Below are 27,279 nucleotides of genomic sequence, written 5' to 3'. Positions count from 1 at the left end.
TTTTCTTTTTTTTTAATGGGTAGCTTGCATCCTGGTTTGTGCAAAGTTTGAAGCTGTGGCGCCCTCTGCTGTTTGCTTAATGAAGCCCAGTAGTGTTGCCGGATGACTCAATTTCCTTGATTGTGTCAACCTAATCTTGTCTTTTATGTGACGTGATAAAAAAGTTGTAACTCTAACTTTAATAATGTTTGCAAAACATTCCATTTATTTTCAACTGAAGTGTTTTTAAATGTAATTGTCAAATAATTGTGCATTTTGTGTTTAACTGAATCTTGTCTTTGTTACAAAAAAAGCGCTTTATGCAGTATCATGTCGAACACAATGATGTTCATGCGGTCTTTGATATTTTCCAAAACACATATCCATCAAAGAACAGATTTCACGTCACCGTGCACGTTTTTTGTTACCGTGGAAACCTTGCCGAGGGTCGACGAGGTGGGAATAATTGCAAATTCCTGTCAACGTTTCTATTAGTGGGCGAGTCGTCGAAGCTGCTTCGCCGCTTGCGGATTAGCGTTTGCGTTAATGCGTAACCAGCAAATCCACGCGGATGGAAATAAGCCTGACCGTGGTTCCTTTGCTTTGACGCCATTCTGTCACGCTTTTAGATGGCTAAAGACGCTAGCGGCCATTGTGTCACTCCAAGTGAATAAGAAAATACTTAACACATTCTATTACATCATACAAAGTTGTACTTGTAAATTAGATTGGATTAATAGTCTGATTTCCAAAGGTGTTCGTCACTATAGTGTTACAAGTTAGGAAGTTTTGAAATGACTATTTCTCTATCTGTGATGTTTTTGGGACCACCTCTGTGTGTTCTCCTCCGGCCCCTCCCTTCACTTTTCTCAAGCAGTTCCCAGCATCCCCCCCCCTCCCGTTTGTGTCGCTCTCACTTCGCGTACGATGACAACACACGCACAGGACGGTGAGTGGTGGTGGCCGGCCGACGCGTGAATTCTTCTCCTGGCTCGTCATTAGCGCCGCAAAGCAAAGGATGGGAATGCAGCCGCAAGACAGCGTGGTATCTGATTACCTGTCAGGTAAGGGAGCATCCACCTACCTATCTATCCATCCATCCAACATCTATATTATTTATCGAGAAGAAAGTTATCATTTATAGAATTACTTGGGCCCTAATTAGTATACAGTTTATAGATGACATTGGTAGTAAAGTGATGCTTCACAACAAAAAGTTTTAAAATGATAAGAGCAGTTTCTGAGATGTAGAGTCCGTTTGTTTTATTGAATTATTTTTCTTGTTAAGCCATATGGTTGCAGTTAGCAATGCTAGCTCAGCATTATTTACGCTCAAACGCGCCGCATGACCGCCCGGAGCAGCATAGCAGGTGGCCAGCAAGATTATGTAATTGAGGTTATTCCGAGAGCGAGTGTAAAATGGCAAGGAAGAAAGAAAAAAAGGACGGACGCAGCAGTACCTGCGAATCCACCTGAACGACGACTTGAAAAAGTCTCCAGCTCGTAAGTGAAAGCGCCTCTGGAGAAAATTGCCAAACTTCCTGAAAAGCTTCATGGAGAAGCCGCTTATTGATCCCGGTACTGACCGAGATCGGCGGCCCGAGGCACGGTCCGTCCTTCTCGTCACGCTCCGACGAGCGTCGCCACGGCGACAGCCACTGATTTCAGGTCATCTATTTAGCTCTGCTGTAACAATGAAAAAGTTCCGCTTACTTGAGCAAATTATATTGTACAAATAAAATGATTGCAAAATATAATCGTGGAGGCAATCGTATTTGGAATCAAATCAAATGGGAGAAATATTCTCAACTCCTGCTTCCATTTGCCGATGCTTTGATTGCAGGAATATTCAAAACATCCCCTCTATTTCTCCCTTGAAATGGGCTACAGGTCATGACCTCACGGATGTAATTATTACTAATCAACTCATTGATTACAATGTCACCCCCCTGAATAAACAGTCGCTCTCATTGTATCATCGTAATCCGTCAAGCGTATCTTAATCTTCGCATCCCCGTTCGCTCCCGCGTCGAGTCTGTTGTTTTGAATATTTCAAACATTTGAAAGCTCGTTTGCGTGTTCCGGGTCGGCAAGTTATGTTTATTTCATCGCTGCGGCTTTGTTTGTCAGCAGCCTCCGACGACACGAGCGCAGGCGAACATAGCGGAGGAAGAACGCGATGATCTTTCCAGAGATGCTAGCACCTAGAAGCTAACGCAACCTGCTAACCACTGCAATTTCAGTCCTTTTTTGAACAGTGCAAACAGTCGCCCAAATGGGAACCCTCGCAAGGAGCGGCATTAGGCCAAAACTAGCATACAGACGCTCCCACACAGACTAAGGGGCCAAGAGAAATACAAAGACCACCGGGGGGCAGCAAAAACGCGGTGAGGCCCGCAATCTGCTATCTGATTGGAACACGGCTTATCTTTCCCACACAGCGTAGCATGGAGCTCGCTCAAGCATGACAGGACTACACACACGCGCGCGCGCACACACACAAGGCCGATGAATAGCGCCGCATATCTCTCCCCGCACTGCCGCCGTCATTGAATTGCAGATTGGAGTCGACACTTGAATGCCTGATACACACTTGGACAAGAATTTCGCCACAGGCTTGTAAATGAAATGATCTTGGGATAAAGTCGCCCTCCTGTGTCTCTCCCCAGACGTCCGATGCCCTTCGCGACACTGGCTGTCACGTGGCCGCTCGTTCGACGAGCGAGGCGCCTGGAAGCCGCCGCTGTTTGGCGCCTTTGGCGATGGCCGCTCCACATTTAAGGAAAAGCAGGTAGCCACATCCTTCCCGTGGAAAAAGTACTCGGTACTTGAGAACAAGTGGTGCTTGCAGGAATGAGAGCCCGAGTGTTTGGTGTTTTATGATCCTCACCTTTTTAAACGCTCTTCTGCCATCTGGTGGTGTACATGTGTTTTTGGCCCTATGACAAAAGGACGGAGACGCTTGTGCCGTGTCTCTTTGTTCACTTTATCTTCTGCAATCTCCCGTTTATGATTCAGGCTTTGAAGCCCAAAGTCCTGACGCACGCCGATGACGTTTTTCCTTTGACGGCGCTCATTTATCGCAGCTGTGTTGTCCTTTTAAAACAGCGGTGGCCAACCTAAGGCCCTCGGGGCCATTTCTGCCCCGTCGGAGTATTTCACCCGGTCTCAAATCGGAGTCCAGCCAAAATGTTTCATTTAAAAAAATGGATTGGTTGATTTTCTTTCTTTTTTTGATTGGCTAATTGTGTTTTCTTCCATTTCAGATGTTGCTCCAGGAGCGCAGAGAATGCCCGTCAGGCGGTGCCGGCCTTCTGCGGCGCACCATCAGCGTGCCTGCCGAGACGCGCTTTAGCGAGCTGTGCGGCCCGGCGTCCGCCCGGAGCGGTGAGCACATCGTTTAACACTCACGCAAGAAAGCAGACACTCCATTGCTGCCATTTCAACAGTTGGCTTTTTGGGATGGAAGATAAATGACCAGATTCAAGGCAGACTAAGAGTTGACCACTAGAGGGAGACATTTATTTACAAAATTAGCAACCAAATGATTGCTAGGGTTGTTTTTGTCTCCAACGAAACTGATGCTATCCAAACCACAAGTTAGCAGAGATGATTTAGAATGAACTCTTCAAATATGAAGACGTTGAAGGCCAAACGAGTGAGAGGAGCCGCGTGTCCTTCTGCCTGCGCGTCGTTTGCATCGCTCACATTTGGAGTCCAAATAGCTCAGCCGCAAAATATGATATCGGCTTTCATATCTCCTTGATCAAAAAGACTTGTACAAGAATGTAAATACATCAGTTTTCTCTGACTGGGGACAAACGTGGGAAAAATCAGCTCTGGAGATCTGCTGTTTATTCTTCCCGAGATTTATTTTTCCGTAACATGCCACCCTGCATGACATTTGTATTCCAAACGGTGCCAGCAAACAACCAAAAGTGACACGCTTTTCCTTGGTTTTCCCCGCTGAGGGGGGAAAAAAAATGTGCTGATCGGCATCAGAGTTAAAACCCAAAAGCTCCTCTGCAACCACAAGCCTCTCTCTCTCGTTCTCTCTCTCTCCACCCCTGACGCGGGGAAACAGCGTCTTTGCCTCCTCCCTCCCGTCCACTGGCTCTCCCTCCGTGCCTTTTCTTTCACACCGCTCATGCGAGTTGAATCGCAGCAGGGCCGGAGCAGCAGCTCGCTCGCTCGCTCGGCGGACAACCAATCGGAAAGGCAGCAAAAGTTGCATTAGCGGCGCTTTTGGACCCTTGGAATATGGCCGCGTGAGTTACCATGGAGCCCGAAGCGGATGCTCAGCATGGTGAGTGATCATTTTTCAAGAAGTTATCACGGATGTGAGCAGCTGATACTTTTTGAGAGCTAAAAAGTCTTACTTTGTCCAAATGTCCAAATTGGGCTCAATTAGCCATTTGTCCTGTCAGATCAGCAGTGAAATGGTCTCATTGACAACTGTTGGACAAACCCAAATTTGGCATTTTGAACGGTTATTAAAGGGACAGTGTTGGCCAGTCCAAATTCCGGCTTTGTCATCTTGGAAGTTGAAGCGCTTCCGGTTTCAAGGTCCCACATGCGGGACGGGACGGGACAGACGTGAGCTCGCCCATGCGATTGTGCGGCACGGGAGGGCTGCGCTGCGGTGGGCGTGATAATGCCGTGCTTCTGCCAATCCTGATTTGTATGCAGCGTGTCGCTCGCCTGTGGCTGTTTGTGGGCGGCCGACGGTGAGAAAGAGAGAGAGAAAGAGGGAGAGTTATGTACACAAATAAATCCCGCGAGGATCACGGCGACAGTGTAGTATTTTCTCTTCCCCCCCTTTTTCATCTTCTTTTGTGGCCTCCCCCAAGGCCTGTTTGAGTCTCAACCGAGTCATTAAGAAGAAGAACAAAAAGCAATAAAAGTTGCCTTTCGCTAAACCCCCAAAAGATTTAGTTAGGAATTGTTTCAGAAATCCTTTGAGATTGCAAATTCATAGAAATGTGAAAAAGCTCATTTCTTGTGTGCCTGTGCCTAAAAAGCAAAGTGCGGGTTAGTGTGTCTTGAGTCTCTGTTGCCAAACGAACTCTAAACTCTAGTTCTAAAATAACACTCACCCAAACATAACTCTTAAATGTTCTTTTAGTTCCAGATGATGTCATAGTTGAGTCTTGTATGTTCATGCTTACATGACCCCAAAAGCAGATTGCGAATCTAATCCGAATAAAATGAGGCTATCAGTTTGAATGTGTCCTCAGACAAAGCTCCATCTTTCCATTTTTATTTCTTTCCCCAAGTCGCCGCCAGTGTGACTTGTGCTGATGCTGGACATTCTCCCGCACTTAGCGTATGTTTTGGATCCAGGGCGACGCTGCATAACTCAAATAACAGAGCAGCGTTTGAGCTTCGCCGGCATCGCGCCGCCCTTTCGCCGGCTCCCCGTCTGCCTTTGGACGCCATTCCCGTCCACTCAGCAATTTGGGGAATTAAAAGTGGAATTGTGAGAGGAGTTTTTCTCTTCATAAGCAACCAAAGGCATGCTAATGCTAATAGAGAATGCCAACCGTTGTCTTTTCAGGCAAGGGTTGTCAATCTATTTCTTTTTTTGTCGGCAAAAGAACACCTTTTGTTGAACCTTTCCCGAATTGACCATATTTCATCCAGATGTAAGCGGTGGTCTTGCGGTTTGAAAGCGCCGTCGGCCTTTCTTGTGTCTTTCTGCCAGGGAAGAATGCGCGTGGCTTTTTATACGAGCGTAGCCTTGCTTGTTTTGTCATGTGCTAACCATCTCGCCCCAGTTTAGTGCTGCGCCAAGGATATTTTAGTTTTTGCGTGTGTGTCTTTTTACGCTGTCATCTCATTTTAAGAGAGGGAAGACTATTTTGCGGCAGGCCGCAGGGTTAAATTTAACCCGGAGAACCCGGGAGTCGTGAACCCTGCGAGGTCGTGATCTTTGCCGACAACTTTAATCTAAAGAAAACATCCAGTTTTGCTGCCCTCCGTGTCCTTTCTGTTATGTAAACCGCCGCTGGTGGCTCAGGCTTTTGTTAGCTTAGCCTGCACATTGCTATATTGCGCTCCGCAGTCTCCAATTGACTGCCTACTGGAACATCTGAACTTTATTTTTTGCATTTCAAACAGGGGTGTGTAGACTTTTTATATCGACTCTACTAACTTAACCTGTTGGTAAGATAATACATTTGATACAAGAGGCTCACTGCGGTATCATGTTGTAGCCAGCAGAAGTTCCTCTTGTTTGTCTCCATTTCCACAGTCGTGCAAATGCGCATTTCACGACCGCTAATTCTTATGTAAATGTGTCCATCCCACACGGAGCGAAGTGTGCCGGGGGCGCCGGGGAGAGCGTGAGATGAGGGGAAAAAAAAGGGGAAAATCTATCGCCGCAATGTGATAGCGAGCAAGCAGTCAAAACAATGCAGTCCTGTGAGTCTTTTTCGACATCAAAGTAGGATGGCGGCGGCGAGATTTTACCGATGTTTACATGTCAGTAACCAGTAAAAAAAAATGTTTTGTTGTCTTCGGCTTTTTGAAAAATTCCAAAATATAAACCGAGCTCATTAATACCCCAAATATCTAAATGTAATATTTTTTTTAACAATTAATAAATAATAAAAAACGTGTCCTAAATATATATATATATATATATATATATATATATTTTTTTTTTAATTAATCAAATAATACATTTCTATACACCATCCTACCTTCACCCAAAAGAAGTCAGACAGACACTTGCGCCCGTCATTAAAAGTGCTCGCTTGCTATTAGGCTACACGCTTGCTAGCAATCGATCACATTAAGGCACGATTTGGTTGTCATTACCTTTTCACACCTTCTCAGGCGTGACAAAAACAAAGAGTGAGCGACAGGTAGTGCAGGATGAGGGACAGGGCCAGCAGATGAAAGACGCTTTGTAATTCTATAGGCCGCATACCTCAACGTACGACGCCGCTCCGTTGCATTTTTTACCCAATGCCGTAATAATCGGCAACCTTATCGTCGTCATAATTTTTAATAAAGCATTTTGGTATTCATGCCTGAAAGGGGAGCAGCTGTGCTATTGTGTTTGTAATTGTACGCTACGATGAGACAAACAGACAGCCTTCTGAGTCGTGTGACTGGATGGTGGGAAATGAAGTGTCATGTGAAGTGAAAAAAGTGGGGGGTGCATTGAGAAGATTTGGGGGGTGGTATCTCATGTCGCTTCCGTGGACAAAAGCTTAACTTGACAAATGTCCTGAGCAGAAACACGAGTGTCACTCTTCAAAAATGTTTATCTAGCTACCTTGCTAGCTTAATATTATTACGCGTGTCTGTGTAGCTAGCGAGCTACTGTACCTACCGTCATGATCCACCCATACGGCTTAAAAATTCAAATTGGCTTGACAGAAGACCAGAAGCATATTTAGCTTTGATTTAAGATTTGAGTCGACTTGAGTTTTGGCAGCGATGGTATCAAAAAGCCAGGAGGGGTTCAGTGGCGACGAGCCCAAGTGTTTCTGGAGAGGCCCGAGCCTGGCCCCGCGGTTTTTCGCTCGGGCCGCAACAAAGCCTCCCATTGGCTGGACGGCAATGTTGGAATTTGGCTCCCAACTCCACCTCCTCCTCTTCTACCTCCTCCTCTTGCTCTCTTTGCCCCGAGGAACAACACGTTGTTCCCTCTACCTTCTTTCAACAATGAGGAGAGAGGGGGGGCGGCAACGAAACAGTTGACTTCCTCCCTGAAATCAGCTCGAACGACAAGAAAAGAACGGGACGCTCCTGCTTTGTGAGAAAGTGTGGGAGGAGGTGGTAGTGGTGGAATGGTCGAGGGGGGCAGGGAGGGTGAGCCCCGCAGGAGTCCTCGGTCAGGACACACATGCACTCTCTCACTCTCTTTCACACTCTGGCGTAGCAGAGCAGACTCGCTTGCTCGGGCAGTTTACGGCTAACATCCTGCATGAGGGGGAAAAGGCAGCCGAAAAAGCTCAACCGGAACTCCTACTTGTTGCTTTGGTCGGGATTTCTTCTCTGGGATGAGACTCTGAGGTAAGGAAAAGCCTCCCCCGGATTTCACACCGTCATCTTTCCCCGACGCGCCGGAAGCCGCACTTACGAAAAAGTGACTTTTCGTGATCCGTGAGGTGAACTTTTCCGCACAGTAGTCAATGTAGTAGTAGTAAGCGTCTGCGAATGTGCGTCTGGGGGCATTGTTGTCCTATTATTAGAGCGCCGGCAGCTGTGGGGAAGGAAGTAAGGCACAGAAGAGGGGGGGGGGGTGGAAGAAAGGGGGCGAGGAGGCGTTGAGGGGGTGATCAAGCGGGAAATCATTTTTGGGGACGGCGGTCCCAAAAGTGCTCGTAGTCACATTTGATGCAGAGTTGACCGTATCATAAGCCACCTGAGGATTACCCCCCCCAAGGAATCTGCCTTCAGTGTGTCCTCCTCCTGACTTCAATTCTTTGTCCCCACTACCTGAGTAAAGGCAGAAACTGAAAAAAATGGGAGCGTTTAATTGGGTGTCGAGGAGAAGGTGACATAGCGTCTCTCCCCCAGCTCACAAACACCTCAGTGTGTTTTTGGCCCGAGCAGGTTTGGCTTTCGTTTTCTCAGCTCCCCGTCCAAGTTTTTAAAGAGCGACTATGTAATCAGCCGCTCGTAAATCGTAAAGACGGCCGTGTTTGTGGGTGGCGTCGCCTCGTTGAAAGGTAGCAGTTGTTGGCGCGTCGCGTGCGAAACATCAGGCGTCTCCGGTCGGTGGGGGCCGAGGGGGGGGCACGTGTCGCTTATTAGCTTTCTCTCACTTTAATTTGTAGCAAAATAGTTTGAGGATGTTCTGCAATGCAATTATAAAGCCATTATGCTATTATCATAATCAGCGCTATTAGGCTGAACACATTTGGCCAAATAAAAAGCTGTTTACAGATGTACAACTAAAATTGTCCGACTTCCAACGTTGGCATTTGTCCCCGTCATGATTGTCAGGACAAGATTCACCACCTAATCTTTATCCTCTACTCAAAAGCCGTGACCTCAAATCCAAAGTGATGCAACGCTGCATCCAGTTTTATGGATCATCACAGAAAAATATCTCAATGTACCTACCGTACATAAAATGGAACAAGAAATCGGCCATTTTTGTTTGAAGTGGCCATTTTGCAGAGCAATGTTTGAAATTGCACAGCTATCTAATGTGTGGCGTCAAACTTTGATTCTGATTTCCAAGACTGGTCAGGAAAGGACAGTGAGGTTGGGCTGGGAAGCAAACAGAAAACAGGAAAGACAGGAACATAAAGTCGGCTCCCTGAGGTTCCCCGTTTTCCCTTCAAATGTACCTCACTTCCTGTCACGGGATCCATCCAAGCCACAACAGGGATGCTATTTTTAAGAGAAATGCTGCGAGTGTCTTTGTTGAAGCAGCTGTCTGAGGACGGAACTTTCCCTCCTCCTCCTCCTCTTCCCCCTCCACCATCCTGTAGTGAATGAAGAGAAGAAAGACCTTCTTAACCTTTCTACTTTTTCCCCGAGCATGATCAGAGGAGTGATCCATGTGAATCATTTTAAAAGCGCCTGGTCTCGAGCAGCTTCGTAGTCCAAACATTTTATGAGGGAAAGGAATTGAATTTGACAAATGTTAATGTTATGCTAGGAGCTAACAACTCGCTAGTTAGCGTGTTTTGTTCGATTAGTGCATTAATCACAAGCAGAACAAGTTTTATTTTGGCTATCCGCTAGCTAGTTAGCCGCCGACTAACCAAGCTGAACTTTTATATGAACGAAATTCCGTTTTCTGCTGTGAGAGGTGTCCATCCGTCTGCTTTTGACAAGAAGTGTTGAATGTTAGCTTCTGGCTAGCCATACGCTACATTTGATTACATGAGATTACAAAGCACGTGTTTGCGCTCTTGCGCTCTGTTTTCGGACCACTTAAAATGCACATGGCCATTTAACAAATTACGCCCATTGTTAATGTCAACAATGAAGCCTCTGTGGGCTGCATGAGAAGCCGTGAATTCCTCAAATTCCGCCGTCAGAACACAGCGCATTACTCAATCCAACGAACGGACAACTAAATCCAACATAATGCTCCTACTGTCTTTTTGCCTCAATGTCAATATTGTTGCCTCTCAAATGTTGCCATGCAAGAGAGCCTTGCTATGCAAATCAAAAGTTCTAGATACGGTCATCGATAACTAATTTCACATCGGTGACTACAGCAATAAACACACGTTTTAGAACTTGTGTAAATTCTGTAACTTTATACAAGAAGTTGATGCAAAAAAAATCGAGATTTCCTGTTTGACGTCTTCCTTCTTGCGCTCGTCTTGAGCTAGCATGTCTGCCAAGGGCTGGGGGGATTTAAAAGGCACTTGGCTGCTAGATTAAAAAGGAACAGGATTACGAAGAGGAGGCGGAGGACGGCGGCTTTTATTTTTAAAGCATGTGCTAACATGCATGAGTTCTCCGCAGGGATCAATGAGGCTTCCGGCAATCTGTTTGGGGTAGGGACGCACTTTTGTTGTTTCGGCGCTTGCGTCATGTGTTTGTTTGATCTACGCAGGTTTGATTGGAACGGACTTCTGCCACATAAGCGTTTTTACTGTAATCCCGACATTGTTGTCTCGCTGTCCGACATGTCACGCTCGGTAGCAGCGATTTAAACATCAGCACATTGCAAAAAAACAAACACTGGACGACATCTTTTTTCACGTTGTCCATTGAGCAGAGTCGTGTGCTTATTATAAATGTTGGTGACCCCTGTAAACAAACGCACATGCAGATGTGGCAATCTCTCAATAGTCGAAGTAGAAGCACAGAGAAAATGAAAACGAATGGATTTTTTCCCCTCTCACTTTTGGCAAGGTCAGATTGACGATTAAGATTAGAAAAGTCCACCGAGGAGGGAGATAAAAAGTAACCCGGGTTATGATCCAGTGACCTCCGGTTTAAGACTTAAATCCCCCCCTGAGGCCATCCCGTCTTATTTGGGTCTGACAAAAATTGTCTCTAGAATTGCTCATTCGGCCAGTAAAATACAGAGGTCTCCCTCAAAGTGTGACTAGATCCGCTACGTGTCCACATTTTCATTTTTAGAAAAGTCCACTGGCGAATAGCTCATGGTGGAATGTGTTTGTACGTTGCCGCCTTCTCCACAAGGGGGAGCTATTGGTCTGCACGCTAAAGTCCACTCAACCAACCCTTCTGCTTGTAGTCTTTAGGGGTCCTTAAGCAAAATTAGATTCCTGCCATTAATATTATTGTGGCCAACTAAAAGTATTTTATACATTTGCTGTAAAAATAGCATTCAATGTTTTATTTGTGCTTTATCATGTGCAACAACCAACAAATTTAGATATGTACAAGCAACCTCAAATGTTTCATTCCTTTTTTTTTTTAATCTAAAGAAACGTCCATAATCCAAACATGTACCCTAAACCAAGTGCCATGAGTCTGCCGATTCTGTTATGCTCATCTTGGCCACCTGGTGGCAGTATGATGCAGATAAAGTGAGATAATGTACATGGAGGCGGGCTCAGCGCTGGCTATGTGTGTTGCTTCACCATTTGTGTTCAAATACTCGTTCTCACACCATGACACGGATGTTAATCGTTAGCCCATGTTTCTCATTATGTCTTTGCATTAAGATAAACAGACTTTGAAGGCGTCTATTTTTTTCAAGTCAGATAAGTGCTCTGACGCATGAGCGGTTTGATAAACACTGTTAACGGGAAAATGCAGTTTGGGGGATCCTGACCGTAACCTTAACGATTCAGCATTTGCTGGAAATTGCGAGGAACAAAAGGACTTATCGTCATTTTCAGAAGCTTCCTGACCATGCGGGATTGTGCGTCTGTCCACCTCCTGCCGGTCGATGGCTAAATAAACAACAGCAAGCGCATTCTGCGCGAGGCTGGCTGACGTTTTTGATACGGGAACAATCGAGCTGAGTGTTGGCCATCCGTGCGGTTTCCTTTAGATCTGTAAACTCTTCAGTGATTCTCAAAGTGCACAGTAGCTGTGTGCGGGATCCCTACAGGAGGACACAAAAGTGGTTGGCTAGTTGTTAGCTGGTCTGTCCAGTCCTGTCATTGAAAGGCAAATAGACGTGTTCCTCTTCAATTGAAGCTTTGTCGACCCGAATGACTGGAACCAACAAAACCCCAGTAGCTGTTTTAAACCCATTTGCTTCACATCCATAAAAACACGCTGTTCTCAAATATCTTCCTGTGTAGTCTTTATCTGCGATTGTTTGTTTTTGTTCCTGGTCGCACAGACAAAGAGAGCGAGAGAGTGGTTTTGCATCGACTTTGACTGTGGTACAATGGGAGCTTTATGCAATCAGGGAACACTAACTAGCCTTTTTTTTCTTTTGGTGTGATAAAATTCTTTCTACCACACTGGGAAGTTTTCCTATCCGCCAGGATACACGCTCACACACGCAGTATCTCGGACTTCTGGGATCTCGTTGTGGGAAAAACTTTTTTTTTTTGGGTGAGGAAAGTCGAGGGGGTGAGTGGGAGTGTTCTAAAGGTGGAGCTGCAGGGACAGGCAGGACATGAGCAGCTGCAATCTCCTCAGTCTACCCTGTGGAATGTTTGGACAATGGAGGACTTTCAGTGCAGGAGGACTTTACTATGAGAACTTTTTTTTTTTTTTTTAAACTCTTACTCACTTGAATTTGTAAGAGAGACTTCAGAGTAGCGAGAAAAAGATGGCCGGGATTACCAGGAAGGGATCCGGGAGACGGTCGTACTACTACAGATTCCTGGGCAAGTCTCGGCTGCAGCGTCAGCGCAGTCGCTCTCGCAGTCGAACCCGGCCGGCTGCGAGGAAGGGTAATAAACGCAGTCGAGGAAATAACATCTTGTCACTTCTCCGTATCACAATCTGTACTCGACTGGATGTCAAAAAAGACTAGTGAAAAAAAAGGTTCGATTCAAGTCCTGTACTTTCTTAAAGTATCCATCGGTAAAAAAAAAAAAACCTGACTCTGGAATTTACCAAAGTCATAAATTATTTTTTTTCAATAACATGCAAAACTCATTTTGATATCTTGTCTCAACAAAAAAAAAAAACTTGAGTGGAACTAAAACATGACACCAAACTGCTTGTTGTTGTTTGAGAGCTAGCTAAAATGCTACAATGCTCTCATTTTTTTCCCAACGATTTGCGGCATTGTACATGGCTACGCCGAACACGACTTGCCGTTACACCCCAAGTAATCGGCTCATGGCAGTTTGCCGTTGCCATTCGCACACCGATGCTACTTCTCGGTCACCGTGGCAACAGTTGACAGACGATAGCTTGAGGGTCAACCTGCCTGTTCGGGGAGAGGGGGGAAGGGTCGGCCTCCTTTTTATGCACTGGCACGTCCGTCTGCTTAAAAGTCTCTTAGAGAGTAACGAAGTAGCAATTAAGGTGTCATCAGAGTTCCTTCAAATGTGGAAGTACACACTTGAAAAGTTGGCAAAGTACAAACTCAAGGCTGTCGCTAAGTGCTTGTCGGCTCTGTGAAAGATGAAAGCTGTATTGAAAGGCTCGCGAAAACAAAAACAAAAACACGCTTTTCCTCCAAGCCAGTTTGCCGTCATCGAGGCCTTCATCTCGACCGAGGTCGCTCTTGCGAGCACCTCTTGACATGCTCGTTATCCCTGCGGCCGAGGCGTGAGCTCACGTGTTATTGTTTTTGTGCGCGTGCAGATGGAAAGTTTGTTATCAGTTGCCTCCGTTTCCTCTTTCTTTCTCACTCGCCCGGTTGCTTATATTTACATAGCGCATGATGACGTGCACACGAAAGCAAGCCTGGAAAATGAGAACAAAAAAAGCCTTTCAATCGAGTCAGTGTAATATTTACCCCAAATGATCTAAAACCGGTGAATCAAGTTAGAATCGTTTGAGTCTGCTAAGTCGAGTCATCGAACCAATGCGACCGAATCATCCTGGACTTCAAGCTCCCGTCGTTCCCTGCTATCTCAGCCCTCGAGCCTTGGCTAAATGCTGGAGACGGTCCAGATGACGGTGCTTTTTTCTGAGCATCGACTGCCATAACGGCGACAGGTGCAAGCTAATCCCTCCTGTAATCCATAAATATGGACTCGGATTATACACAAAAGCGAGGCTGCGCTATTCACGGCAGATTTTGCATAAACACCAACTTCCTCTGCCTAACAGCCACTGCTTCTTCCTCCAAAAACTTTTGTCGAGTCCCCAAATTCAAGTTCATCAATCACAATTGAATCATATGAACGGATACCAAAGCGACTCCTTTTGAATCCATTCCGTTGAATCCAATCCGACCTGATTCTCTTGACTCGACAACGTTTACGGCCACTGATTCTGCTAACTTGTTTTTTTCTTCTTTGTTTTTCCGCGAGCCATAAAGCTGAGCAAAACTGTTCCTGTTATGTGTCTCGTGACCTCTATTACACGGATCACCGTTCAAGCGACGCGTCGCTAATGAGAACTCTCTTTCGGAGGAGCCCAAATTACCTTGCGTTGCGTCGCTCCGTGATTGACATTAAGGCAACACATTTAGATTCAAGAGACGGCCCGCAAACCCCTGGAGACGGGTTGTCTCGCACCTGAAAGGTAGGAGGGAGTCGGGTACAAAGAAACTTGCTGACAGCTGTGTGAGTTTGTTATTTTATTTATCCGAGCGCACATCTCGTTGACCCGTTGAGGATCTAAACAAGGCGCCCAAGTTTTGACAGCTTCACGAAAAAAACAACACATTTTGAGTTCTGTCGGAGAGACGGACTCAAAATGTGTTGTTGTTTTTTTTGTTTTGTTTTTTTTGGGGGAGGGGGGTGTCAACTCACACAGCTCAACCACTGAATCATAAAACTAAAATGAGCAGCATGGAACTATATAAAGCAAAATAAAATCCATAGCAAGTAAAACCAGACCCTGAATACAAAATACGATTTCCCCCGACTGAACTTTAACTTATTGCCAAAAACTTGCATATCACTTTTTTTTTTTGTGGTTACCTAATAAAGGTGCACCAAACCCCTGGGATTCCTTCCGCCGTGTAAAATATTCTAAAAATCCAAGAAATAAGACTAGTCACTACGGCGCCTGTATTTTCTGAGATCTATTTTAAGATGGAAGTCAGACAACTTGAAAGTGTGCGTGTCTGTGTTGCTGTCATAACACAAGACTCCTCATTCTCTTTGCAGATTTTTTTTTCATCCCTGAGGGTGTCAGCTTCTTGCCACACTCAGGCTGTCTGCTGTTTATTATTTTCATAATTATCATTCTCCATGTACGCCGGCGTCCGTCCCGCGACGTCGTTTGGTCTACAACGTCTCGCCTTCATTTTCTGACACTTTCGGTCGACAGTCTCCTTTTGTTTTTGCCGTGGAATGGAGCAGCTGTTGTCGGTTAAAAGCGGCAAATAGCGAGGCGGTTTTCCACAAAACGAGACAAATATTTGCCTGGGGTCGTAAAAGACGAGATTGTCGGCGGGGGTTGATGCATGTTTATTACGGTGGATGCGTTTGGGACCCGCCTACCATGGGTCCAAATTGGCAATATAGTGAGACCATAGAAAAAGAGTTTTTTTTGGTGAAGTATTTGTACTTTTTTTACGCCACAAAACTAGCAAGACTTCCTGCGACGGTCGTTTGCAAACGGGAATGTCCCGTGTCGGTCGACCTCGCCTCCGAGCATTAAGCTGGTGTTGGGTCGGCGCGTAGAGGAAATGTGCGGCGTGACCCATATTAGTGAATGTTAATGGAAGGAAGGAAGGAAGCAGGGGGAGAAAGCAGGCGCTAGCGATAGCTGGACGCTCAACAAGCCGATGCTCGCTCGTCTCTCCAAGTGTCTTTGGTGCTCGTGTGCATGTTGTTTCAATTGAAGTTGCAAAAAAAAAAAAAAAAAACTTTTTACAGTAGCTAACACTCCCCAATCCAGATGGGCCTCAAAGGAAAAAAAGAAAAATCTGACTGGAGAGTAAATCTGTTCGGTCTCGTGTTTACGTTGACACCGAGAGCCGAGGTGGGCGTTTTCGCAACGGAAGGCGGCAAGCTGCGCAGCCAGAAGCCGCCGTTCCCTCGTCTGCCCAGCCAATTTACGCCCCGCCGCTCGTTCCGTCAGCGGGCCCGTTAAACAGCAGACGGCAAATTCGGTGCAAGCTAGCAAAAAAGGCGCCGCTGCTGACGACGATGGAAATTTTGAATGTGCAAAACACAAAACATGCACTTTGGTACTCTTGACGCCCACCTAAAAAAAACACGTTTAGAGTACCATATATGTTTTACTTTGTTAGCTTGTGGCTAATGCTAGCGAACAGCGAGGCGCTCACATTCATTTTACTGATACACGTCTTTGTTTTGTTTTCTGCAGAGTCGCCTCCAGAGAGGTCCGGGCGCCGACGCAGCATGCCCGGCAGCCCGACGGACAAAAACCCGCCCACCATGGAGGCCGCGTCGGCCGCCGCAGCCGCCGCGCCATTCAGAGTCACCGTGAGTACTGTGAGTCTGTCTCTTGCTTCTTTAGTTCTTCTTTTGGTCCCGACAAGTCTCAGCCTGGCCTCCAGATGGACGTGATGTGAGCCCGACTGGCTTTGATGAAGTGGAAACGTCGTTTTTTTTTTATGTTCACCGCCGAGGCTTCGGGCTCGCGCGTGGCTGCGCAAGTCCGCCGCAGATTCTGCTTTCATTTCTCCCTGCGTGACATCAAAGCCGGTTCAAGCGAGCACATGCCGGTCGGTCAATGTGCAACACGCACGCAAAACACACGCAGGCGGCATTTTTTTTTTTTTACCAGCACAATATGCAGCGCGCCACTTTTAATTCCAAAGACAAACAGGCGGTTAATTGAGTGGAAAATTCGGTGATGAGTCATCAATTTGAAGCTAATTAGCAATTAGCAGCGGGTATTTGCATAAATAAGAAACGAGCCAGGAGGCGCAGCAGAGGTGAAGTGTAAATACTAAATGTGTTTACAGAAAAGCTGTATGTCAAATTGACCCATTTTTCAGTGTAAAAAATAAATAAATAAGAAAATATGTATCGGAAATATGGAAACATTTTTAAGCTCTCGCCTTTTGGTATTTTGGCTTGTATGCTTGCTAATACTGTAAACGAGCTGAACGTGAATTCGCTTTGTCATCTTAAAGGGATACATGTTAGCAACCCTGAGCTCGACCTCCCAAAATTCACATAGTATCACCCCCTGGAAAGTTTCAAACCAACTGTTTCCCACCAGTTTTACCCATGCCGAAACAAGAAGTCGGCCATTTTGTTATGAAGCAGCCATTTCAGGTGAATTCACTATACTTTGACTACTTGGATATTGACTCCAAATAAGTCCCAATTGGGTGCATGACTCCAAAACAGATGGGCCTGTGTCTTCGAAGATTTTTCAACTTTTTCAAAAACATTGCATGCATCCTGAGATTTATTGGTGTTTTTTCGCTACGTTAATTATAGGCCTCCCCATATACTTATTCAGTTTGGAAAACCTTTGAAATGTTATGCGGGAGCGCTGTACTGTAGATGGTTGGATCAGTGCATTCCTGGTTTCAGCTTTAAAAAAAAAAAAAAAAAACACCCTCTCAATACTCTCTCTCTCCTCACGGCAACATCTAAAGTGCTCCTGTGCTAAATCTGTCAAAATGTTTCTCCGTCACCTTGTTTGGTGGAGACGACACTCGGAAAGGAAGCGGCGCTCAAAACTCCTCTGCTGTCTTCAAAGTTCTACTTCCCTAATATGGATTAAAAATAAATACATCACAAACAACGCGTAAATGCCAGGATAGTAGTTTGTGTCCGACTGCAACCTCAGATTTCATTTCCTCAAATAGAATATTATTTTTAAGCGATATGGCAACTATATTTTGATGGAATTTCTTGCCATTGTTTGCTATCATTTTTCGGTATTACACGTCGACATGTTGTAGATGTTTTACTCCAAACCAGGAGGGGGCAGCATATGACTTAGATTGGTTGGCAATACAAAGGCTCCTTTTGACATATTTCCTGAATTTCATAGTGTTTTTTATCCCCATTTTATTGCTGCATTCACTCTTGTATCGCTGTCATGTGCTTTTATGTTTTTAATGACTCCTGTTGCTTTATTTTAAACAGTCCGTCGCTCCGTTTATTCAGCCTCAACCAGCAGTCATTTTCTCTGTCTATATTATTTCTTTCCCAGGCCACTCAATTCTATTTCTGTCCCCTTTTTTCTCAGCATGATTCTCGCTCTCCTTTTTTTTTTTTTCTTTGTATTACATCCCCTCAGCATATGTCTTTTTCTCCTGTCGTTTTTCCGTCGCTTGACGAAGGCAGATTAAATGCGCTTTGCAGCACCGCCGACCTTCTGTGACGATGGCTCCCCACCTGCCTCCGGCCCCCCTGGTGTGTGAGTGGGGTTAATGTAGATGTCAGTCATCCATTCGGACTGAATGAAAGTGAGAGAATAGCCTCCGCTGAGAGTGTAATGACAGGCACAGCAGCCCTGGTCCTCACTTTTTCTTTTTACCTTCCAACAGCGGGAAGAGGACAAGGTTAAATAACATGTTTGCATCATTCAAATTCTTAACAGGTGTTTGGTTTAGCATGTGTGTTTGCTGAGTTGTAGTGAATAGTTTTTTTCTCAGTATAGTTGAATGGTCCTGAAGAACCCCAAATTTGTGGATAGATTTGCAGGTGCGCACATTGATTTATGCTTATTTGTTGACACAAGTGAGTGTCATAAAGTAACAAGTATTGCTTTTAGTGTCATAAAGTGACACTTGTGTCGCAATGGTGATAGGATGAGGAAAGTCATTATCAGGCATAATATTTTGGGGGCGAAGATGGCGTCGGACTTGATGCCGCTGCCTTTGTTGTTCGACGACAGTCCACCCAAGGAACCGCAGGTCCGAAGCGTTAAGACCATAGGTGATGGGAGTAGCTAGCGAGGCTAACTGCTAATGTCATCCACCATTTGTTTACTTCAAGATTGTGTCGTCGACTAATCGGTTCAACCGCTCGTGTGCAAGGGATTAGGCGTTTGGCAAAGCCTTGAAGAGGATATTTACAAAATGCTATTCCTAGCATGTGAGCTTGATTTAAACATGTCTTTGTTGGATGTTCTCAGCTGTTGTTACCTGGCGACAGGTGCTTGTCGCGGCAAACAAAAGACCCATGTTGTTGTGCCTGTCATAAAGTTGCTTTCTAATTATGGCCCAAAGCCCGAGGCGACCTTTGCATCTCTAGCGGGTAATTACACAGTTGCCCTAATGGGCCGACAGGGACGGACGGCAGTGTGTCGTATGACTACCGTGTGTAACAAACGTGGAAATGCAAGGATGCCGCTGAACGATCGAGTGCAGTGGTACGCCAATTTCAAACAACTACTGCCTAAGCATACATGGAGCAGCAACACAGAGTAGTAACTCACAAATATGTCTTCTCGCGTTTAGCTAAGCATCGCTACGGACAGCTAACCCTAGCTATCTTGCTAATCTTGGCACTCGTTCATTGTCAGTGGTTATTTTGAATGCCGGTAACGTAAGAAACAAACGCTGGCAAAAAGAAAAACCTCTGTTGCGCTTAGCTTAGCATCGCTACAGACAAAATGGCAGCTCCCTCACCAATGTTGACTACCATGTACTGCATTTTGTTTTCTTTGTTTTTAAGCTTTTCTTTGCGTTTGGTAATAAAAGTGGGAAGAAATCAATCTTCAAATTGAAAGCCAGGTGCTTTGAGCTTCACCAGGATGAAAATACTCGACAGTTGCGCACGGTTACATAAACACGCGACGTTTAATGAGCGCTCCGCAATCATCCTCCCGATTCAACCCCCGCTTCTCCCGCCAAATAAAAGCAGCCTCACGTCACGGCAAACACTGGCAGCATCCTGACACTTTTTCTTTTTTCTTAATATTCTTCTCGCTCCAAATGCCAGCCGACAGTTGCCATGGCGACGGCGGCGCGCTTGGGGAGTGCGAGTGCAGATGTTCGCCAGGGTGAAAGTAAATGCAGTCAGACAAAGAGGAGTGGAAATAAAAAAACAGACGCAACGGAAGGCGTGTATCTGGCAAATTAGCGCTTGATTACTGTGTTTGAATCGAAAGCAGTCACGGCACCGCCATGATGTCATAAGCGGGGAATCACAACATGTAATCATCGAATAATGGAGATGCTATGTGTCGCTTTAAGTTCAGGTAACGTCTTTAACCTTGTCCCGACTTTACTCGCCGGAAGATGAACAAGGGGGCTCATAAAGGCAGGCCACGGGGGCGCGCCAACTCTATTGGGATGATAAAGATGATGATGAAGAGCACTCGTAGCTTTGAAAGTGAATGTCATGTTTGCGTGATTAAACAGGATGCCTTGATTGGCTTGAGAAAAAAAAGGCTGATTTGGATTATCTTGTTGTTTGTGACACACTGCCATGTGAATTTGATTGCATAACTTTTTCCTGAGTCTGTGTTTGTTTTTTGGGGGGGGGGTGGCGCAGGGCTTCTTGAGTCGGCGGCTGAAGGGCTCCATCAAGCGCACCAAGAGTCAACCCAAACTGGACCGCAACTCCAGCTTCAGGCATATTCTGCCAGGCTTCCGCAACGTGGACAATGACAGGTGAGTCTAAGACAAACCCTAGTCCCCCCACCCCAACCCCATTGTGGCGGTCGGAGGGGCAAAAACTGGTAGATGAAGTGGATAGGGTTGGAATTTCATACGCAGCCAATAAATGCCTGCTGTTATGTGCAGATGCAATACAGGGAGCAAATCCACATTGCTCATGTTATGCTTATTCATACAAACCACTCCTCATTGGCCTCGCGAGGGTTGTTCTTTTCTTCCGGACCCCCGAGGCAGACTCGAGGGAGCGAGTTGCAGATGAGAAACAGAAGCAGCTGGACTCCCTAAATGAAATATTTATACATGATAATCAGAGGCTGGACACTCGCTGGCCACGTCTATATTTAGCACAACACACACGCATTTTGAAAATCCCAAGTTGAATGCTATCAGACAATATCGATTGAAAATCTGTTCAAATAAATCAATGATGATGCTCATTTGCAAACATGTACCATTCTTGTAAAGCAGCAATAGCCCGTGACGGAGTCGTGTCAATAGGGGGCGCTGTCAGAGCGTGTGTGGGGCTGCCACATCCATCCGTATAGCCAATAAAGTGATGACATTTGAAGGTATTAAATTATGTGAACACACCTCAGGTGTTGTGACCACAATATGCGGGATCAAGCCTCCCTCAGGTCTCCGTTAACCCTTCATGTGCTCTTTGTGGCCACTTGAGAATGAAGTCTGCCAAGCAGAGCTGTCAAACTCATTTTTGTCACAACTCCAATAAATAGTAAAACCAGTTAAAATATTTTTTAAAAAATGAATGGAAATAAAAATTGGGAGCAATAACTATTTTTTAAAATTAAATAAAACATTTTATTTAGTAATGACACATGAAGTTGATGCACAATTCGCGGGCCACGTAAAATGATGTGGCGGGCCCTATCTGGCCCCCGGGCCTCGGGTTTGTCACCTATGATCTAAAGTCCACGGCAAACTTAACTAAGGGATTTTGTAAAGAAGAACGTAATGACATAAAAACAAAGCCAATTTGGCTTCAATATTTAATATGTAGATTTTTTGAAACCATCACAATCAAAGTAAATTGTAAATGTTACATCACGGACGTCTGCGCCGTGCACTCATCCGTCCGCCGCGGTCGCAGCCCCGCCGAGGCTTCTGTGAGCTTCTTTCTTCCTCGGCTCCACTCTTTCGTTCTCTTGTTTGGGTAATGAGCTGTAATGGATGAGCCACGAGCGTGACGGGAATACCGAGGGCCTCGTCGAGGCTGCGGCGCACCCCGCTAGCGACTGCGCGACCCGACGCGGCCATCTCGGCCACTCGCGGCAACATCAATCTGTTCGTTGGGCACCTTCTCTGCCCCTTCCTCTTGGTCGAAACTCGGCTACCATTTTGAACTAGCAGTCAAATGAAATACAGATTTTGGACCATCCTTAAGTACTCACTCAACTTTCAAACAAAATAGTTAGCCCGAGCAAAATCAGAACACAACCTTTTCATGATCTTCATTAAAATGCAACGAGACTCTGGGTGCTTTCAAACGAGCGACGAAGGCGCTGTTGTCGTGATGGAGCATTTATGAAGCCTTCAAACGGCGCTCTTATCTCTCATCCTTCCCCTTCTGGGGCCCCATGTCTTTTTAAAGCTCCGTTTAAAGCCGCATTCAGTTTCCACGAAACTGATAAAAAAATAAATAAATAAATGTTGAAGGATGTCGCGAGTCGGCTACCACTTTGAGGGATACGACCCAATTTCATGTCATTAGTCAGAAAATGTCTTCATCTTATACATCTTCCTTGGCAAGTTAGCTTGTATATTATAAAATGCCACGATCTGCGCTATAGCTGCACACTATGAATGACGTAATTTTGTGTGTTTGAACTTCTCCTTATTTTGGCTGCATTGTGTTGATCCGGGAAAGAATGGGCTGAATGATGTCATATTTGATGACATCATTCAACACAGACATGCAGGGAGGCAATAGCAGGGCTGGAACTCTCACTCCCCATCGTCCATTAGCGGTAGTTCTACAAGTAGCCCCCTGGAAGTCCCCTTTGTCCCCTGCCCTCCTTTCTTTTTTAAACTGCCTAATAAGTTGCCCTAGATAATTGCGTCCGTCTGAATAGAAACGACAACAGCTGACTGGGCCAGTGCAACTTGCACCACAGCTGACAGGACAAAGAGCACCAGTGGAGCCACAAGAAGGGTGTGAGTAGGGGGCTGGGAGCGGGGCTATGCTCACCCATAGATGTGTATCGAAATATATATTTATACGGACACCTGACTCGATGGGTCAGCCATGTTGCATGTGGCAGACCAACTTCTGAACTAATAGCATCGCGATCCGTGTGACATATTATTTTAGTATATGCCGCGGACCGCTAAAAAACCACAGACGGGACATAAGCGGCCCCCGGACCGTAGTTTGGACATCCCATGACTTTGGCTCTCCCCTGCAGTGATTCATCAGTAGCAAATAAAGGAGCCAATCGTCACTTAGCCACATCTAACATGGCGCAGATGTGCACAGCGAGGCGTCTGTGCACAGGCAGTCTAGGAGCTGGCCTGGCCTGCAGCACACACACATCCATGTGATAGAACACACCCTCCCTGCCCCTCACCCCGGCCGGCCCCGCCCCGCCCCGCCTGCCTGCACAGCTAGGCTCCTCCCCGCACAAGGAGACAGCGATGGGGAGGCGCAGTCAATCACTGACAGAGAAAGGGAGAGCTTGAGCCGCACGGGAGGACAAAAGGCAATCGAAAAGCACCGTCGTCCACCCTCTCCCCGAATTTGAGCCGGGGGAAGTGGGGCACGTAGACACGGGACTGGAGGGAGTCGCTGTGGCGGTCCGGCCGGATAAGGAAAAGCAAGGCAGGAGGAAGTCCAGCGACAAGGGGGGGGGAGAGACGGATAAACATAAAAGCATCCATCCCTGCCTCACGGGGGTTCTTCTCCTCCTCCTCCTCCCCCCTCTCTCTCTCGCTGCATCCCCTCTTCCTCTTGTCCAGCTTCACAGTCGCTCGCTCGCTCGCTCTGGAATTCTGAGGATGCCTGGTGAGTTTCATCCCCGCCGCTTCACGTGCCGTCTTTTGGGTGTTTTTTCAAGGGAGGGACCGCATCCCCTCCAGTGCGTGCGTGCGTGCGTGCGTGCGTGCGTCGTCATGATCTAATTCCCGCTAATTCCCAAGAGGGCCTGCCTTGCAAGGGAGGCATTGTTTGTCATTCCGCTAGAGGCAAAAGAAAGACATTTCTCCGCAGCCGGTAGGGGGGCCGCCGCCGTCCGTTCCCAGCCAAGGCGCTAGCGGGCCGAGGGGCGCAACACGTCGCGTTGTCGAGCCGTTACTGGTGATACTCTTGGTGGTGGTTAGTCACGGTTTTGTCTGGGCACCATTGATGACTCACTCGTACATTGTTGGATTAGGACAACTTCTCTTGTGCTCCTGATCGTAAACGCTTCGACGACTGCCGGTTCAGTCAAACTACGTGAAGGTTCTGTCCGAAGAGGCAATCACACCACAATCTTTGAGTTGCTCAAACAGAACCCAACAAACTGGGATCTTTGCGTTAGAACCGAGCGAACCAAACCAAAACATGTGTGACTGTCCTGTACTTACAAACATTGCACCGGAGAGATCTGAGACAAACAAACCGCAATCTTCAAAGACTTCCTGATTCCCAATGCAAAGAGACAAAATTAGCCTCTTTCATGTCCGATTTCTGTCAAATCGCCTTTGACGCCGTACCCAACAAACCGGGACGTTTTTGTTAAAAGCGAGCTGGCCGAACCAAAACAAAAATCCGCTCTGCCTTTCACCAGGTGAACGTTCCGTCCTTAGATAAGCGATACCTTAGACAATGGATAAAAACCGACCGACGTAGTCACATTTTGCACTGCTTGCTTGCTTGAAGCAGCAAGATGCCTTTTTGCGCAATACTCACCAAAGCAGGACATTGCTGACATGGCCCTCCACCGGCAGTCTGCTATGACCTATAAAAAAAAAAAAAACTGTCTAACAGCCACAATTTCCTTTTTAGCAGAGGAGAAGTGAGTCTCTGGAGTCAAATGTGACATCCAGGACCAGTGTTTGTACCTTTCCCATCTCAAATCGGCTTTCTTATTCCGCCCCCCCCTCCTTGTCAGTGTAGCTCGTTATATAAATACACACGGCGTTGCAGTACGGAACCTTCCGGTCCAAAGGTCGAGTCGCGTTCGTCGTGGCCATCTCCGATTACCGATTGTGCGTCTCGGTCCCGGCGCTTGGAATCGGGCTAACGGGAAGAAGACGGTGCAGTGGTCTGTGTAAAGGAGGTGTAATTGCTTGTAAGGTCAGGTCGGACTGGTATGGATTAGTTCGAATGTGCCACAACCCACCTTGCCGTGTGCCGGGGGGGGGTGCGTGAGAAAACGCTTCTATGCACATGAATAGATGTTTACAAGCTAAACAAAGCTTTCTTAGTTGGGGCTCAGACGCAAAGTCGTCTTTGCTCGGAGATGGGGAGGAAGATAGAAGAAGCGAGTGACAAAGCAAAAAAAAATGAAGGTGGAGAGCCCGGTGCCGTAATTCGGTGTTGCTCCCTCACGCATGACCGGCTACGCTTATGTAATAGCCTTCGAGGATCATTTTGTGTACGCTGGGTAATTGGGCCTCAGAATGCATCCGTCCATTTTCTAGAACTCTTCTTCTCCTCATTAGGAGGACAAACCAGAGCCTAGCTCGGATTCGAACGTCAACATTTCAAATGTTCTCTTCTCCTTACGTGACAATTTGGCTGGGAAGCTGCAAATGTTTGAATATCAAACAAACAGCTTTTGCATACTCTCCTCTAGCGTCCGCTCTTCTCATTGATCAGGTTCTTCCGGGAGAAGCAATTGGACACCGGCATTGCGATCATTGTAGCGATACGAGATCTTGACAGATTGAGTACTGGGCCCAGTTTAGTTTTTTTAACCCCCCCCCCAACAACCTGAGGATAAACTAAATAATTAAAGCGGTAATCATGCCAAGGCAGAAAACGGCTAAAGTTTATTTTTATTGACTTTTTTATTGACTATTAATGCAGCAATTTTTTTTGGGTTAACCTTGCGTAGCATAAGTATCTCGCCCCAGCAGCTGCATCCCAAACAAATGCCTTGTGAGCTATGACATCATCACAAGCAGGGAGTGGAATGAGGAAAGCCCCCTTACGCCACCCTTCCCCCCAAAGCGGGCCTCCGCAGTTAACCATTTACCGGCCGGCGTTTGTTGACCAGCCACGCCAAAAAGCTGTAATGCTGGCTCGCCGGACATGTTTTCCCCCCCTTCGGTTTCCTGCTATGGTGGAACCAAGGAGGGAGGGGCTCGATTTCCTGCCAGGCTGACTCGCGCTCCATATATGTCCTTGGGAGATTGGCTGTCACGCGGCTTCGGCGTCAGACTGGAAGCACTTTGAAGCGCTCACGCTGTCCATTTTAAGAGGAATTGGATCCGAGTGGATGCAGAAATTTAGCTCGGACGTTTTGATAGATCTCGCGAGGCATTATCGTGCGCTGCGAACATAACCAAATCTTTCAGCAGAAAAACTTTGTTCTATAGTAGAACCAAAAACAGAAGTTTCTGAGCAAAAAGTAGAGCAAATTAGTTTTTTTTTGTGGGGTTGTGTGTGTAAAGTAACATGTCGAGCAGAACTGTGACTTTGACTTTGTTTGCTTTTCTGACAGCTCAAACTATCAAACCCAAAGACTGAGAACAGACTTTTGATAGCAAAACAATTTGACAGCTAAAAGAATTGATTGTGATTGTGACTAGTCTTTTCTCCCAATGGTCGACTCCCAGCCATTTGGAGCGCTGTCTTTTTAAATGTTGAGAGAGGAGTGTTGTGTTGCTAGCAACACACATCCTTCGGGAAGCTTGTGCTCAGAGGGGCAGAGGCTCTTTCTCCCATTGCGTTTCCCAGGACTGTCCGTAACGCAGGTCGGCAAAAAGCCGAAGGGGAAAAAAAGCAAACAAGCGACATCTGCTTTTGAGGAATGCGAGCCGCTCGAGCGACACGGGAGTCGCGCTTCCGTCCTGGAGAGACTCCGCCGCACCATGTTTCATTTGTTCAGCAGCAGGGTGTAAGTGTGCCTTTGTGTCGGGAGCTCATCCTGGGCGTGGGAATCTGCCGGGAGTTGTGCAAATTGTAGTCCGTGGAGGGATCTATGTTTTAACTTTTTAAAAGCTGTTTCATGGAGTAGTTTTGGGGAAGAAGAGCAAACGGGCTGCATGACAGAGAGAGAGAGAGAGAGAGAGAGAAAAAAAAACAGGAGCATGTGCGGGCATGACAGCAGAAAATATTCAACGCTGCAGGCAATGCTGAATAAGAGAGGCGGTCTCTTCCTGAATCAGTTGATGATTCAAATACTGAGTCTGGAATCGAGAGTTTGAGGTCTGTATTAATGTCTGGACAGCAGCCACTCTGTAGAAAAGGACAGTTAGTGCGATCCGGGAAACATTGAAGACTCATGTGATTTGACTTGTGTGGAAACACACCAATGGATTCGGGATTCAGTTCACTGACTCGAGTCTAACGTGACTTGACTCACATGGAAACAGCAGCAGACTCAAAGGATTTGGTTCACTGATGCGAATTAGCAGAATCACATGGTAACTTTGCCAACTTTGACTCAAATGATTCGATTCACGTGAAAATGCAGCAGTGCATTCAAATGATTCGGTTCACTGAATCACACGGTAACACTGCAGACTGATTGTTTGAATCAACATTGAAACAACGGCGAATATTCAGAAGATTCGATGCAACG

General features: G+C 46.3%; 1 protein-coding gene and 1 long non-coding RNA gene across 11 annotated transcripts in view; one reads left to right on the top strand and one right to left on the bottom strand.

The window, feature by feature from the left end:
- Nucleotides 1-27,279, top strand: part of dab2ipb (DAB2 interacting protein b) — a 56,549-nt gene that overhangs the window by 16,893 nt on the left and 12,377 nt on the right. For 2 of the 10 annotated variants that reach the window (XM_037265125.1, XM_037265123.1), the window contains exons 1-3: nt 3,284-3,366; nt 16,306-16,433; nt 20,409-20,527. In XM_037265125.1, coding sequence (XP_037121020.1) covers nt 16,341-16,433; nt 20,409-20,527 — 212 coding nt within the window. In that variant the 5' untranslated portion in view covers nt 3,284-3,366; nt 16,306-16,340. Of the gene's footprint in view, nt 1-3,283; nt 3,367-4,161; nt 4,286-7,628; nt 8,008-10,437; nt 10,461-12,392; nt 12,795-16,305; nt 16,434-20,408; nt 20,528-23,167; nt 23,553-26,136; nt 26,593-27,279 lie in introns of those variants that run through there. The other 8 variants (XM_037265128.1, XM_037265124.1, XM_037265131.1 and 5 more) reach the window with 8 other exon arrangements.
- LOC119131119 lies at nt 20,407-21,309 on the bottom strand. The gene is made up of 2 exons (XR_005099598.1): nt 20,986-21,309; nt 20,407-20,814 (listed from the first exon to the last, which is right to left on the bottom strand). It is a non-coding gene; the product is annotated as an uncharacterized LOC119131119 (long non-coding RNA).

Source organism: Syngnathus acus, chromosome 12 (assembly GCF_901709675.1).
Source record: "Syngnathus acus chromosome 12, fSynAcu1.2, whole genome shotgun sequence".
In the NCBI taxonomy this organism is placed as follows: Eukaryota; Metazoa; Chordata; class Actinopteri; order Syngnathiformes; family Syngnathidae; genus Syngnathus; species Syngnathus acus.
This window is presented reverse-complemented; position numbering and strand designations above follow the sequence as displayed.